The 16651-nt window shown below is 39.4% G+C and overlaps 1 protein-coding gene across 1 annotated transcript; it reads left to right on the forward strand.

Moving 5' to 3' along the window:
• Nucleotides 1–123: 123 nt before the first annotated feature.
• NHLRC3 (NHL repeat containing 3) lies at nt 124–15705 on the forward strand. Its single transcript, XM_083356541.1, has 7 exons — nt 124–240; nt 4530–4682; nt 9515–9668; nt 11615–11815; nt 13024–13115; nt 13560–13672; nt 15140–15705. The coding sequence occupies exons 1-7, from the start codon at nt 136–138 to the stop codon at nt 15366–15368; spliced, it is 1047 nt and encodes a 348-aa protein (XP_083212667.1). The 5' UTR covers nt 124–135; the 3' UTR covers nt 15369–15705.
• The last annotated feature ends 946 nt before the right edge of the window (nt 15706–16651 follow it).

Here is a 16651-nt window from a genome sequence, read left to right on the forward strand (position 1 = left end):
CCTTTGTTTGCCTGATTCAGAACGAAGACGAGCACTCAATCTCCCAAGAAGCTTTTCGCGATCCCGCGGTCCCTGCGGACTGAGCATGCGCATGTCAGTGTGGCTGTTTCCACAGACGGCCGCTGCAGTGCTGCAATGGGGGCTCACGATCATTTTCGGCTGCGGCTGTTTGCAGGACTCGGAGGGGCTGGTTTGTTCCTGTTGTTGATAGTCCTGTATAGAGTCGGGTCTGAGTTGGAGGTGGGTTGGCAAGCCTGATAATAACAGCCAGTTATGTATGCCTCTCTATGGCAGTGTTCAAAAGGCTTTGTCGCTTGTAGAAATGCAGCGATTATGCCACTTTTAGACCGTATTTACGTTTTAATTCGCTCAGAGGTAGATTCAGTTGTAAATAAGGCTGCCAGATTTTTGCATCGCAGACCTGATAGTTCTAACAGTGGGTCTGCGATTGCCCTAAGTAGGTTTTGAGCAAATAATTACACATTTTTAAAAAATGATTGTCTTATCTCTTGACATTCTTAAATTATCAATTGATTAAGAATCATTGAACAAGGTGAAAGCTCTGGTAAAATAATTTTGGATATTGAGTCCAATCAACCCCCCAAAAAACCAAATATGCCATTACCCTTTTTGAAGATGTGTTGAATTACAGTTGCCCTCATCCTCAGGCAGCATGATCAGTGGATTAATATTGTGGCGTAAAATAACACATCTAAAACACACACTCAAATAATTATATTATTTAGTTCATTGTGTCAATGGAAAATGGAGCAAGGGCAAACAAAGCAGTATTTTCTTTGGACCTACTTTACATATTAATTTTGATATTCAAAAGAAAAATATCAGCCAACCTATGAGTTTATGAAATGCGGGTGATAGCTGAAATGAAAAAAAAAATATTTAAAAAATTCAATAGATGAGTTAATCGAAAAGTGTCATGGAGTGTCAGCTGAAAATAACACCAAAAAAGGAAATGAGACAGAGAGAAGAGTGGGAATTGACTGGCTAGGGCTCTTGGGAGCTTAAATAAATATTCTTAATGCTGGGAGAAAAGAAATAGTTGGAGGTTAGCTTGGGCCAAGTAATGCAAAGTTAATAACTTTCTTCTTTATATTCAGAATGTTCAGAATAAAAAGTTAATAATTTCCTTCTTTATATTTCAGGAGAAGAGGAAAACTTGTGTCCTCTCCACATACCTCCCTGCTCAAATTATAAAAATAAAAATATTGTTTGAGGCTGGCAATTCTCTGAACAGTTTAAGACACTTGCAGAGGCTCAGTATGAGGAGGGAAAAAATTGATCATTTCCTCATTTCGGTTAGCTTTATAAGGCTCTTCTGAGGTTCTTGACACCATTTAGAGAGTAGTGTCCTTGTGGGATATCTCTCCCAGCTGCTATGCTTATCCATAAATGGTTTTAGTTTACTTTTCTCCTGATAGTTATAGCTATAGCATTCTATTTTATCGTAAATACGGTATCACTCCTTTTGTTACACTAAGCTTTAGAGTCTGAGGAAGTACAATGTAGTGGCATCAGCTTCTCTTTTCCATTCAAGTGGAAGCTATGGAAAATCTGAGTCAGTGTGTGACATTTGGGAATGAATACAGTGAGAGCCATACACTGAAATCTAATCCAAGGAATTTTTATTTTTATTTATATTTCCTATTTCTAAACTGCCCATCTCCCTCAGATACCAATGGGATATAGTTTGCCTAACCTGGAAGATGTCTTCCATTGTCTTTTAAATGGAACTGTATTTCTGAAATGGAATAGTTTAAGGATATTATTTAAGACTTCATCTTTCATCGAGTGCTGGTCCAGCCTATTTTAACCCAAATAAGGATAATTTAGTACAGTCATAAGAACTTACGGAGGGCCCAGCTGGATAATACCAAAAGCCTGAATAATCCAAAATTCCATTCCACAGTTATTGAGCAGATATGGGTAAGAAGCCCTAAAAAGGGGCCTGACTGCAGCAGCCACATATCCTTATATTCAAAATGATTTGCAATTCGTGATATTCAAAATGAAATGGTCTGTGATTCTGGAAGACAGTGTATTTCTGTCATAACCTGTAGCTATTGTTTGGCTGATCCTTGTTTATAAAATTGATTGCTCTCCTTTTACAGTTGTCCAAGTTGACAACCATCACTACATCTTGTAGCACATTCCGTTATTCAAATAGGTTCTGTATAAAATTATATTTCATTTTACCTGTTCTTGAATCACTGCCCAGTTTTATCGCCTCTAGATTTGTCCACATGGCACACTTTTCTGTACCTCTTGACATTTTTCCATGTAGTGCTTTTCTAGAACCAGATAAGCCCTAGTCAGAAGTCCCTCAAAGAGAATTGCTCTAACTCTGCCGAGAATGTGTAGATTATAACTCTCTGAATTAATCAGCCATGATGATTATTGCTGAACATATAACATATAACATTGCATATAAAGGTAGGGCATTCAAAGGAAGGATGCTGTAGTCTTTTGATAATTTTGGTTGATGCTTTGTGCTGTTTTTATGGTTCTTTAATTTATTTCTTTGGGGGGGGTGTCAATGCAGTAACCAAAGCTGTATACTGTACTGTACAATATTCTACATGTGATTACATTTTTTTTCTTCCATTCAATCATGTCTGATTCTTGGAAACTGCCTAGACAAGTCTCTGCCATTTTCTTGACGAGGTTTTGGGGAAGTGGTTTGCCACTGCCTCCTACATAGGCCTGAGGGAAAGTGACTGGCTCAAGGTCACGACTCAGCTGGTTTTGTGCCTAAGTAGGACTAGAATGGCCTCCTGGTTTTTAGCCTGATGCCTTACTCATTACACCAAACTGATTACAAAGCACATCCATGCAAAATCCAACAGTATAATATATTTAAAAGTTTTATGTTGTGAATTCAACTTAATATAGCACCTGTGTCCGGCGGCTATGCATATTTGCTTTGAAGTATTGACGATAAGTGCTATTTGAGTGCCCTGCATATTGAGAAACAGCTTGGCCAAAGTGTTAACTTGCAGTAGTTCTTTTTATAAATAAAAAGTTCACAATCAGTCGTAACTGATAATTCAGAGCACCTCCCTGAATCACCTCCGATGTTGGAAGGTTTTGTGCTAATGTGCAAGATTCACGCTTGTTTAGCAAATCGTATCTGCTATTTTTAACATTCAGTTTCCCAATTTGAAGGGAACCTTTTGAACTCTTTCACTTTCCTTTTTAATTCTGAATTATTTATGCATAAATAAGCTGGTTAGATCTTCAAAAGCCTGCATTGTTTTCTTTCCTTCAAGAATTTCTATTTATACTAGCCTTCCTCTGTTGCATATAATTTAATTTTACTGAGACTGAAACTCCCAAGAAGTCTCAACCAGATTTCCATAATATGGAAATTATGGGAAATGCAGTTCAAATGCATCTTTTGAAAACTATAGTTAGTATATAAAGCATGCTTTCCGATTAATCCCTATTCATGTGCTGCTGTCCAACAGGAATTACCTTAACAGAGTGATGTTGATCTTTTCTAGCCAACTAGAGAAGCCAAGCCATTGGATTTCACAGTATAAATACTGATGGTTTATGAGCGTATGGATAGTGACACATTCCAATTTTTGTCTGTGTTGTTGTCATTGGCTGATTTCTGCAAAGCAGAACAAGTTAGCTTGTGCAGGAGATACTCCCTCCCCGACCCCCACCTTGTAAACTAGACTAGGAAGTTGAGAAAATTTCAAAGAATAAGAATGGAAAATCAGTTCCATATTATTGCCAGGTATACAAGTAGTTCTCAACTTACAACCATTTGTTTAGTGATCGAAGTTACAATGGCACTAAAAATGTGACTTATGACCATTGTGGCATCCTCATGATCACATGATCAGCATTTGGATGCTTGACAACTGGCATGTATTTATGACAGTTGCAGTGTACCTGGGTCATGTGATCACTTTTTGCGGCCTTCTAACAAGCAAAGTCAATGAGGATTCATTTAACAACCATGTTACTAACTTATCAGTGATTCAATTAATAACTGGCAAGAAAGGCTATAAAATAGGGCAAAAATTCACATAATTGTCTTAGCAACAGAAATTTTGGGTTCATTTGTGGTCATAAATTGTGTGTCTATATGGAGAGGAGGAATTGAACTCAAAACTTAGATGGAAACAATACTTACTTAATCCTGATCTTTGTCTGGGTAAAGCTGATTGAAAATGCTTTGTTTGAAGGGTTTTTTTTGTTTGCAAATTAATAAAGTTGTTTCAAGGATGTTTTTTTCCTCAGCTAAATTAATACATATGATTGAAGGAGGAGGGGGGTTCCCTCAAGCTGGACCTAAACATTTGTCCTTTAATTCTCTCTCAGCCTAATCTACCTCACAGGATTGTTGTTGGGAAAAAGAGAAGATAATGCAGCATATAAATCTCACAAAGAGGTGGAGTTATCACTTTCTGGACAGGTCCATTTACTAGTGACTGGAACGATGCTTCACAGTAAATCTGACCACCATTTAACTATTGTTTTTGTGTTTGATTTGGAAGGTGTTAAATCAATGGACTACTTATTCGTTGTGGCGGATACAGAAACCACTCTACAAGCTTGACCTAGAGTGGCCAAAGTTTCCAGAAGAATTTATTGGACAAACATATTGTGTTGCTGTTGATCACCTTCAGGGATTAGTCTATGTGGGACAGGTAAGAAAGAACAGGATCAAACTGTTTGAGAAGTAACAACAGTTACTCAAGTTGTGGTTATTATACTAAGAAGATGAATAATAAAGTGTTGTAATCCTGTAATGGTCCTGCTGCTCCTTCAATTTATTTCACTTTTTATTTCAGAAAAAAGCTAATTAAGTGCAGATTTATCGCTTGATCATAAATTGCTTTTTTTTCATTCACACTTTTTGGTTTGGTTTACCAACTTCAAAGCTTACGCATTGTAACTTTATCTTGATTTGGCTTAGTAATGATGTTCTAATTGGGTTGATTAATTATTTCCTTTATTATATTTCCAATCTGCTCAGTTCCAAAATGACCCTGGGCAGTATCATACAGTTTTTAAAAAATTACATTTTAAAAAAAAATTGCATGCCTTTTTCTTATAGTTCTTCCAAAGAGCTTTGGTGGAGCAGTGGGCTAATGCCTCCTTAAGTAACACCAGCTGCCTGCAATTAGTGCAGGTTCGAGTCCCACCAGCTCAAGGTTGACTCAGCCTTCCATCCTTCCGAGGTAGGTAAAAGGAGGACCCAGATTGTTGGGGGCAATTAAGCTGACTTTGTAATAATGCCGCTTGGGGTGTGTGTGAAAGCCCTAATAAGCAGGCATATACATAGAATGAAGGCTATTGCTAAGCACATTGATTTGTGCTTCTTAGAGTGTAAGCCGCCCTGAGTCTTCAGAGAAGGGCGGGATATAAATGGGATTAAAAAAAAATCGCACACACAAAAATGTACTTGAAATTAGCAGTTCAATAGCACAATTTTACAGCGCAGAATTTTACCGCATCTGAGATTATCTAAAATATTTATTCTTCCAATTCTTTGTAAAGCCCTTTATTTGGCTTCTGGCGTCTGGGGTTCCTTAATGCAATATCAAAAATTATTCCCAGCCTTATTAATATCCAACCTTTTTTAATAACTTCACTTTATTGTCTATTGTCTTATCAAACTATGGTTTTCACTGAAAAATGGAGATCCTTTCAATGTTAGATTTTATAACTCCAAAGATGTGACTGTGTTTTTGTTTTGCCAGTTTTTTTTTGGACTGCACCCAGATTCTCCTGTTTCAGCATCTGATAGTACTTTGCTCAAATGTGCGGAGTGTTCTCACACTTTTTCTTTGAAGCCTTTGGCCTGGTTTGCATAACATTATTGTGACTTGGCTTAAAATACTACTTGAATCCAGACCATAAGACACGTTGATCATGATCTGAAATCATGACTTTGTTTTTTTTTTTTAGTTTATTCAATGATGGTCCAGTCTTGTTGTGATTCAGGGTCAGCCTGTGGGTTCGGCATTTGGGTCGGACAATTCAGAGGAGGAGGAGGAGGGGGGTGTTGGAGAGGTTGCTGAGGGGGTTGGAGAGCTTGCTGATGAGAGCCCTCAGCCAGGCCCCTCCCACCTGGTTACGACGCAGACCCAGCTGTGTGAGCCTGACAGCGTGGATGAAGATGACCCACAGCTGGCCCTGTTCAAGGACGCCCGACACAGGAGGCAATCAATCAGGAGTAAACAGAGGAAGGCAATGGGGCACCTCGGAAGGAGGCAGAGAGAAGCCACGCCCTGAACTGTATAAAAGGGGAATGCGTGGGAGGGCTGGTTTGCTGAAGGCAACTGCTTGAATAGCTCCTGTTTCATGGTTCGTGTCTTGTTCTGTTTGCTTTTGTGTCCATATATTTGGCAGGCTTAGTTCCAGCCTCTTGCCTTCTTGTAAAAGGGGTTGTCCCTGCCTTTTCTGCAGGGCCGGTAGCAGGCTGGTACAGAACAGGTCTGTCATCTGAAGCATATGCTAGCATGTAGACTTTGGACTTCTAAGAAACGGTGCAGGGTAGAAGGAATAAATTGGAGCTAATCCTACATGAATATGGATTGAATTAGGGGCACAGAGGAATGGGTGAGTTACCCTTCCCTTGTTATATATGCTGTGCTACAAGCCGCAGTTGGATTAGTATAAGCTTGTAGTTTGAAAAAAAATGAAAATAAATCAGGAAGGCTGGTCATTCAGCCAGCATTAAAAATGCAGAAATTCTGAGTTAAGACTGGTAAAGCATGGCATGCCATATTTGGCTTTTTCAATATGTTGCCCAAGAGGAATCTGATTGTTTCTTTAAGGTATATAGTGACTTGATAAACCTTGCATAAGTGTGCATGCTATTTTAAAGTTTATTGTATATTTTGTTAGTAGCTTAAAAATCTAATGCTAAAATAGTGAACCAGCTTCTTCTGTACTGTTTGTTCAGTCTCTTTATAGGGACAGCCTCAAGTAGTCCGTCCTAATGTCTAGTTTTCTTATGTAAATACAACAATAAGTACATTGCAGGTCTACATGTATTTTTGAATCATACTTTTCAACCTGCTCATACTTTTCAACCTGCAATGGCTAAAAACAAACTTTGACAGGGGCGTTGTATATTTGCAGCATTTAAAGATCAGAAGCCTATAAAGCTCTTTTAAAACCAGAAATGTGTAATTTCTGAAATTTTAAGCGTTGTAATTAATCTGAATTCCCACGGTTGGAATTGCAACCTTTAATAAAATGATTGTAAAAAAATTAAAATCGGCCTGAATTCCCAAACTACTGAAAGACCGCCAGGGTAAGACAGATTGATATAAAGAAAATTGAAGGCCAGACAACTCGACTTCTGTGTCCCTGATGAATTGCTGGAAAACGTGATCTGTTTCCCAGCTGTAGCTTTAACAGATTGTACCAGCGTGGCAGAAGCAGCGGTGGCTGCCTTGCTGCAAAGAGCTTTGCTTCAGGAAATACTTTGTGACTGTCAGCTAGAGACATACGTAGGGCTGCCTTTTTGAAAATAGTCAAGGAATTTGCAGTTTAGTACAACAGTTCCAACAAAATCCAGCATTATATATATATATATGTACTAAGCCAGTATTGTAGGATTCCTGGTGAATTTCTTGGGGCAGTTAAAAATTAACTGGCTGCAATCTTTAAAGTACTTCCTGGCTTGGGGGCTTTGTACTTGGAAGCCCCCCACATCTACCCATTGAACCATTCTTAGGAGTATGGCAGGTGGCTAGGAGAGCCAGGTGTTTTTTTTTTGTCATCACCCTCTGTCGGGAATGCTCACAGGAAGTTCAGGCTTTCTGCATTCAGAATCTAAAGCAATATGATCAGCAGCACCAACCAGGCTGATGTGTAAGTTGGAATGCAATTGCCTTTCATTTTGCTCGTATCTTGGCATTGTATAACAAAATTCTCAGTTTGGGAGAAGTACCTATCCATTTATTAAGCTAAAATACATTAGCACAGGGTTCCCCAACCCCCGGTGCATAGACTGGTACCAGGCCGCAGCTTGCCAACAACCGGGCCATACAAGCAAGCAAAGCCTCAGGCAGCACACACAACCACACAATCTCCGGTCTGTGGAAAAACCTTCCTCCACGGAACTGCTCCCTGGTACCCAAAAGGTTGGAGACCTCTGCATTAGAGTACTTTGTGATTTTTAAAAAAACAACACAGGTTGAAATGTGTTTCATTTTTATGTGGATATTTTAAAAAGAGAGCCAAGTTGGTGTAGTGGTTAAGACCTTGGACAGGAGACCATGAGTCTAGTCCTGCCTTGGGCACAGAGCCAGCCAGATGACCTTGGACCAGTCCCTCTTTTATTCCTAAGAAGTAGGCAGTGACCAATCACTTCCAAAACCTTGCCAAGGAAACTATAGGTTTTAGTCCAGTCAATCACCAGTAGTCAGCAGTGACTCCAAAACATTTAAAAAAGTGCATTTATGTGGCAGGAATGTGACAGACTGAGGAATGAATAAATAAGCCAGTACTGGTTGGAAATAGTCTGATCTCTGCTCTCTGTTTATGAAATATCCATGGATGGAAGGGCATGTTTGCATGGTGCCAAGTTTGAGGTATTTTAAGCCAAGTACAGGACTTAAAAATAAGTGGATCTTTTAAAATATATCATGATACTTTAACTTTTTTTTACTGTGCTTTTATTTTACCCTGTTTTAGTTCTGCAAAAGTTAATTTGGTACCCTCTGTTGTTAAATGTTGTATATATAGTATTTCTCTTGTTTTTAGTAGCTCTTTCGGGATATTTGATTGGGGTTTTTTGGACTTGTGGTTAGTTATAGCCCTTTTGTCCTTCAGAAAAGGCTTCTCATTGAATAGCGAAAGAAATAGATTACATTTGGATTTACTGGAACCTTCCTGTTAGGTGCCTGAATCTCAAATGTTCAAATGCTGAGAACAAGTAGGAGGGAAAGGCCATTGTCCTCTTGAGCTGCTGTAAAGCTTTCTGAAAGTACTTTTCTGTGTCTTTTGACAACGTCTTGTGCTAAATACTTGGGTGCCTTTCTTACATTTGGCATTCCAAATGCAGAATTTCCCAGCCAACATGGCAATTGTTGAAAATTCTGAAAGTTAATGTCTGCATAATTGAAGGATGCTTGGATTAGGGAAAGGTGGATTAATCTTCCCAAAACAGCTGTAATAATTTTCTCGATCAGCACACAAAATGATGGGTGTCATCTATTGTATTGCTATATCGGCTTATCCGGCAACATTGGCTTCTGTGGTCTCCTTTGAGCCACCAGTTACTTACCTTTTACATAGCTGCACTGGCACACTCTGAAACCCGAGAGACACGGATTAACTAGTATTTATTAAATATATTTCCTTTCTTTGTTTGTTTTTTGGAGGTAACTATACTTGGTCAAGATCTTTGGAGTTACAGTATGATCATGTTTAAGGCTATTTACTGTATAAAAAGCTGTAATGAAAAAATGGTTAGGTTTTTTCTGTCTGCCATAACTCTCTGATTCTCTTTTTTGTTAAGAGAGGTAATGATGATGTGCCAAAGGTCTCAGTATACTCTGAGGAAGGCTATCTTGTACAAACATGGAAAACAACCACCATTGAGATGCCCCACGGAATCTTTGCCCTGAGCACACCCAATGGAAGCTCTGTGTGGATCACAGATATAGGAAATGGTGCGTAGAAAAATAGTTGTTTAACATGGAAAAAGAATGCTGTTGTGTGTCTTGTGTTTTGCAACTGAAGTCTACTTTGGACTGAATTTTAAGTTGAGATGGTGCCCTTCCCTCAAAAACATTGGAATGCACGATTAAACATATAGATCATATATATATTTACAATAAACATATATCAGTCTGGTACTCATCAGATATATTTCAGTTTTCAAATCCCATAAGTCCAAGTGAGTGTGAACAATGGCAACAAAATCTGAAAAACAGAGTCATTTTAAGACATCATACCAATATTTAATTTAAAAAGCATGAGTAATGAGAACCTCTCCGTCACCATTAAAATCAGCATATAGAAATACAACCAGTGGTGGCGTTCAAATATGTGACGACCATCGGTTCTCTGTGTGGATGCCACTTCTGGAAGTCCATTCTGGGCCTGGGCAACAAAAAAATAGCTACCGGTTCTGTCGAACTGGTACAAACCGGCTGAATCCCACCACTGAGTACAACCAATAATCAATCTAGAGTGAATGTCTTCAAAACTCAACAGTTGGTTAGGTAGCTTACTTCTGATCCAGGCTGACCCTCTTCTAACCCCCTTAGTTTCTTTCTTAAAAGATTTTCTTCCATGTTCTTAAGCCACTATCCCTCCTTTCTCAGATAAAAGGGGATAATGTTCTTTTCATCTGAGTGGTAGCAAGCCAAGCATGCTTCCACAAAGAAGGTTTCTAGTCACAGTAATCAAAATTGATTGATGTATCTGTTTCATCTCCATAATGGGTTTTCAGTGATAGAAAAATATGGTAGGGATACTAATGGGAGTCGGCATCAGCACCCGGTATGCTTTTTGAAATTCTGTGAATGAGAAGAGGTGATGGCACATCCCTGCAAGCCCCAGAATCTCTCACACATTTTTGTGAAAGGTTCTGCAAGTAATGCCCAAATGAGTGTACAATTTGGCTACAAATACAGCTCATACAAAGCATGCGGTGCAAATGGCTGCTGGCTGCATTCCCATTTGAGTAAAGCATTTCTCCCCATCAGAACTGGAAGAAAGAGGATTGTGAATCGATAAGTAGCATTGAAGACTTTGGGCAGTGTAAGAACAAAAGGCACGTGGCACTGTGGCAGACCACTTTCGGTGTCTTCACCGGCAGTACACTACAACTGACATGACTGCAACCGGATTCATTTTTTATGCCTGACCCCCTCTCCAAAAAAATCTGCTTTGAAATATGGTAGCATTGTTTGATTAAAATTCGGTTGTTTGGGATATCTGCAGCCTGCACCCTATTCTTGAATGGAGATTTGGCCACATTCTTCTCACACCTCTGCAGATCTTGTTATTTATTCAAAGTTTTGGGAGAATGAAGAAGAAAAGGAGAGGCCAATGAAGGGTTAGTGAGAGTCCGTGGTGCAAGGTTCTATACAGGTAGCCTTCAACTTACGACCGCAATTGAGCCCAATTTTTTCTGTTGCCAAACAAGACAGTTTTATTAAGTGAGTCTTGCCCCAGTTTGCACCCTTTCTTGTCACAATTCTTATGTGAATCACTGCAGTTGTGAAGCTAGTAACACTGTTGTTAAGTGAATCTGGCATCCCGATTGATTTTGCTTGTCAGAAGGTCGCAAAAGGGGATCACGTGACCCCCGGGACACTGCAACCGTCATAAATATGAGCTGGTTTCGCCAAGTGTCTGAATTTTGATGACATGACCGTGGGGATGCTGCTATGGTTGTAAGCATGTGAAAAATGGTCACAACAAGTCACTGTTTTCAGTGACATCGTAACTTTGAACAGTCACTAAAGGAATGGTTATAAGTCAAGGACTACCTGTACTTAGAATCAAGAAGTTCTACCAGTTTGCCCCTGGTAGGGAATTAATTATTTTATTTGTCAGACCGATACTTGTGACTTTGTTGGAAAGTGTCAACTTCTTCCCGATGCAGGAAAATATGGACATACAGTGAAACAGTACAGCCCTTTAGGTGAACTCCTTCGAGTTATAGGCACCCCAGGTACAGCAGGTTCTGATACAAACCCGCTACAGTTTGACCAGCCAGCAGAGGTTTTTGTGGAATCAACAGGAAAAATTTACATCGTGGATGGTGATGGAGGACTAAATAACCGCTTGCTCAAATTGACAGAAGGTAAGCAAATGTAGGTCTAAAATGTTGATGCCAGCTTTTATTTCTAATGAGCTGATGTACCGTTTCCTAACTTCATATGTCGATTGGACTACGACTTACAGAATATGAAACTCATATCTGGAGGACGCAAGACTGGGAAGCTGCATTAGCGGCTTTTTCTATGATAACAGAACACATTAGGAGTGGTTAAGTGGTTTGTGTTTGATGCAGTCAGCGTTAGCTGTTGACCACATGAACGTCGGTGGTTTTCTGGGCAACAATATGCCGACATTGTCTTGGGAATATTATTTTTAAACTTTACAGTCCGGCCTACAATGATGGGGCTTCCAGGTAGCCTCTCGTTCAAGCATTAACTAGGTTCAAGCCTGTTTAGCTTTTTTTTTTTTTTTTGAGATTAGCCAAGGTTTGGGAGGTGCAGCCATTTGCTGTAAGACATTTACAGAGATTATGAGATTCTAAATGAGAAAATGGTGTCTTCTCCCATGTGCATCAATTCTTGGTGACTCATAGATTATGATCTGCAGACATAAGCCACCAATATGCGTACAATTAAAGCTGGAAATTTACTGGTACCTTAACTTTTTATAAGATTCTAATACTTTTTCAATAATATTCTGATGATACTTTAAGATCTTAAACATATCTTAAAACAGCATGATTTTGCAGAATGAAAACAGATATTATATTAATAGTCAGAAACTGAAATCCTAATGTATTCTGTAATGGAAAGCTAGATTATATCATTTAATGCATAGCGGTGAAATACAGCATGGTGTTTTCTGAATTTCTATGACACAGATATGCCTGCTTTGTTTTTCCTAATGTTAGGCCTTCTTCAGTTTTCCTCAGGCAGACCTGTTGTGATAGAATAACAGGGCTGTGCCATACAGTATGTTAAACTCCCTTTATATTGTGAGGCAATCTTTTTGGTTGCAGATGTGGGCAAAAATGTTCGATCTTTTTGTTTTCTTTTTCAAAAGCAGTTTGGTAGTTTTTAAAGTGAAAACCGAGTTAAAAGTCTCAAAGTGTCTGATTGCACTCATCTTTACATCTTTTTAATATGACGAGGTGTATGAATTAGTACTTCAAAAGGTCCATATATACTCCTGGACTGTGAGTTCTCTACTCCTGCTTTCGTTTTAATTCTGATATTTTATTGTAAGCTCATTGCAGGAAATAATGTTTGATCAACATCTTTTTACTCACAGACTTAAGGATTCTATGGCTACGCGGAGAAAACGGTACTGCTCCTACACAGTTCAGAATTCCACACAGTGTAACTGTGGATTCGGTTGGGCGGGTAAGGAGCAGTGATAATTTTGACATAATGGCATAAAACATTAGAGTACTACTGACCACATTGATGAGGATACTATTGGCTGAGCTAACAACCATTTAGGTTTTATTGTCTCAACACTTTGTATGTGCACAAGATAACACACATACAAAAGGAGTGGGGTTTCACTAGTGCAGTTTCCCAACTTGTCGTTTTTTAATCCCCAGCCTTCCCTTCACTCCCAATACCCTTAAAATTAATGGTTGAGCAATTGTCTTGATGTGGCTATTCAAACCATTTGGATGGATGAAAGAGTTATACATATTGCTTGAATATAAAGATTTGGTTCATACCTGACATAAAGTATTGAGATGTTGATTATTAATTTAGAGAGCCATCCATTTAAGTTAGATTTTTGTGTGTGTATTTATTTCTCAGTGCTTAAAACAGTGTCTTTGTTTGTACCAGGTCTGGGTTGCAGATAGAGCCAACTGGAGAATCCAAGTTTTTGAAAAGAGTACTGGGGAATGGTTAGGATCTTGGGATAACTGTTTCACAGAAGATGGCCCTTACTCTGTAAGGTATAGTATCTGTGTGAATGTATGCCAATGTGTCCATTGGATAGAAAACTTTTCAACTAGTTAGTTGAACAAGAATCCATTTCTAGATAGGATTTCTGATGAAGTTTTCAGTTCCTAGGATAGAGCCAAGTAAGAGTTATGTAGCACCCTGAATGCTAGAGCAGACATGTCAAATACAAGGCCTGGGGGCCAGATCCGGCCCACGAAGTGGTTTCATGTGGCCCGTGAAGCCATCCTGGAAACAGTGAGGGAACGGCCCCCACTGCCTTGGCCCTGGCCCAGAGACCCTCCTTCTGCCAGAGACCCCCAGATCTGTCCCACTCCTGCCCAGGCCCCCATAGGCACCCTTGATGCGAACGATGTAGAGTTGGCCACGCCCACCCAGTAGGCCATACACAGTCTAGCCACGCCCGCCCAGTAGGTCACGCCCACCCTGGCCACACCCACCCGGCCCCCTGAGGGCAACCGCAATGCTGATGCGGCCCTCAATGAAATTGAGTTTGACACCCCTGCTCTAGAGGGTTCACTAAAAATTCACATCCCCCTAATTTTGAAATGCGATTACCTTCATTATAAATTTTCCATAGCCAGTATACTTTTTGAAAGTGATCTGCCAGTGACTAGTAACCCTGGCATTTTTTCTGTGACTTGGACCTTAAAAAGCTCAATTTCACTTTTCTGGAAGATACCGTTAAAGAGCCCGATATTTTAAAATTGCATTTGGGTGGGATCCAAGTATTCAGCAAGGGGAGTTAGAAACGAGCTAGAATGAGAGACCACACACGCTCCTCCCCAAAACATGTTTTATTGTTGCCAGAAGGGGAATGTTGAGCTCTAGGAAGGGTAAGATGTAGATGAAAATTGTTTCATTAAGGGAGAAACCCCCACAGCCTTTTTTGGATCCTAGGCAATTTGAATAATTTCCATTCTATTTAAATGTATACTTGCAGTGAAGAGGATTAAACTGGGATTTTATGCATTCTTTTATTGGCATACCCTTTCATGTGGAATAATCTCACGTTATTTTGGAACTGTATAAAAGGACTGCATCTTGTCATGGGCCAATAACAGTTTGTAGACCAGCACCAGTCTGTGGACCACACTTTCTTAGTAGTATTGTTGTTGTTTTTTAAAAAATGCAAAAATACCCATACTTCATATATTCAGATAATACCTCTGAATATTGAAATTTGTGTCCAAAGAACTGCAGTATGTTTGTTATTGAAGGGCACCTGTCACTTTTCTCTGTTTGTCCCAAACATTCCTACTGAAAATTGGCTCCAAAATACTGAATCCCAACAGTAGGATTTACTAGGATTTTCAAAAAGCTCTTAGGACAGCATTTCAGACAATGTTGGTGTCTATAAAATAGACAGCAGCCTTGCCTCAGATCCCAACAGAAAGATCTTTTTAAGATTCAATGTTTCCTTTTTTTAAAAAAAGTTTTTTTTCTCCTTCTACTTACAGATTTACTCCTGATCAGCAGTATATAATTGTGGCCCACCTAAATATTAATAAGATTTCTATTTTGGCTGCCCCACCGGTAGGATTAATTGGGGATTGCATTGTGGTGGACACAATCCAGCTTGCTAATGAAGTCAAGCCTCATCTTCTGGATGTCAGCTTAAGTACTGGAGCCATTTATGTGGCAGAAATTGGAGCTGAACAAGTACAGAAATACGTACCTTTGGACTAACGGTATCCTTCAGGCCATACAAGCACAACCGGACGGGTTGGGCTGCAGCTTTTACACTCTTCTCTGTCTGACAGATGATTGCTGTGCTGATTTTGGGGGGTGGGGTGGTCCACAGGAGCAGACAGTAGCTGGCTGAGGGATTCTGCTCTACTGGATTGCCTGCTCTCTCTAGAGGGAGATTGTGCAATACTTGAAATAACCAATGATGCATTCTGTGCATTTCTCTCAGGGTTTGTTTTGCCTTTCGTTATTTTAGCCAAGTTTTACAGACCGTGTTTTAATTGGTTTTTCATATAAATTATTTCTCTGGTAATAAAATTCCAAGAGTTTTACTGTTCATTCTTTTAATGTAATCAGAATTATGTGCTTGCAGTGGTGTCATCACCCAGCCTTAAATTTGTTTACAGCCAATGGGAGACGACAGCATATTGGATGGATGGATGGATGGATGGATGGGACAAAGGAAAGGAAGGAAGAGTATTGCAGTTATCTCAGGGAGCACATCTTGCTCCATGAGCAGATAAGGTCTTTGAAAAACACGACTGCACTTCAGCATTAGCGGAGCCTGGACCAGTGGCAGTCCCTGTCCGCTGAAGGCTTTTCTAAGCCCAGCCCCTATTCAAAGCGTTCCTTCGGTTGCTGATCCGTTTTCCTCTTATATTTTGGTACAGTATTCTCAAATGAATATTTTTTAAAATATGTGGTATGTGGTGATTGTTCAGCCTACCGAGTCAATTTCATATATTTCAGTTGCCTTGTTTGATACTCATTATTGTCACGGTTCTTATCTTTTAAAGAAGCTTTTTTCTGAATAATGAACGCATCCGTTATTTTTTAAGCAGAGCAAAACTAACAGCAATTTATCATCTGCACAGAAAAGCATTATTTTGGATATTGACGTGTTATAAATACGTTAAAATACAGCATTATATATATAAAAAAATTGTGATGTAAAGAAGACCAACTTAAGGACAGCAGGTAGAACAACCACCTTAGAATTGATAGTTGTTGTTGTTAGTTGCGAAGTCGTGTCCGACCCATCGCGACCCTGACAGTAAAGATACCGAAATAGTGGATAGCCTCTGCCTTTTAGTAAAGGAATAAGCAGTCAAGAGAAATGCTGCAGATTGGAATTCTGTAGAGCAGCCACAAAGGCTTTGTAAACGGTATTCAAATGTTGAGATGCATCTTTATTATGATGTGGTCGCTAGGAATCAAAAACCCGATAACACATAATCAGTCTTATCAGTTAACTAACATCGTTCCTCTGAACTTTGCATCTG

The sequence above is a fragment of the Vipera ursinii genome (assembly GCF_947247035.1).
Source record: "Vipera ursinii genome assembly, chromosome: 1".
Taxonomy (NCBI): Eukaryota; Metazoa; Chordata; class Lepidosauria; order Squamata; family Viperidae; genus Vipera; species Vipera ursinii.

Coding starts and splice junctions, on each gene's coding strand:
- NHLRC3 (XM_083356541.1), top strand. CDS start 136: ATGGGGGCTCACGATCATTTTCGGCTGCGGCTGTTTGCAGGACTCGGA. Junction 9,669..11,614: donor GATCACAGATATAGGAAATG/GTGCGTAGAAAA, acceptor TTCCCGATGCAG/GAAAATATGGACATACAGTG. Junction 11,816..13,023: donor CTTGCTCAAATTGACAGAAG/GTAAGCAAATGT, acceptor TTTTACTCACAG/ACTTAAGGATTCTATGGCTA.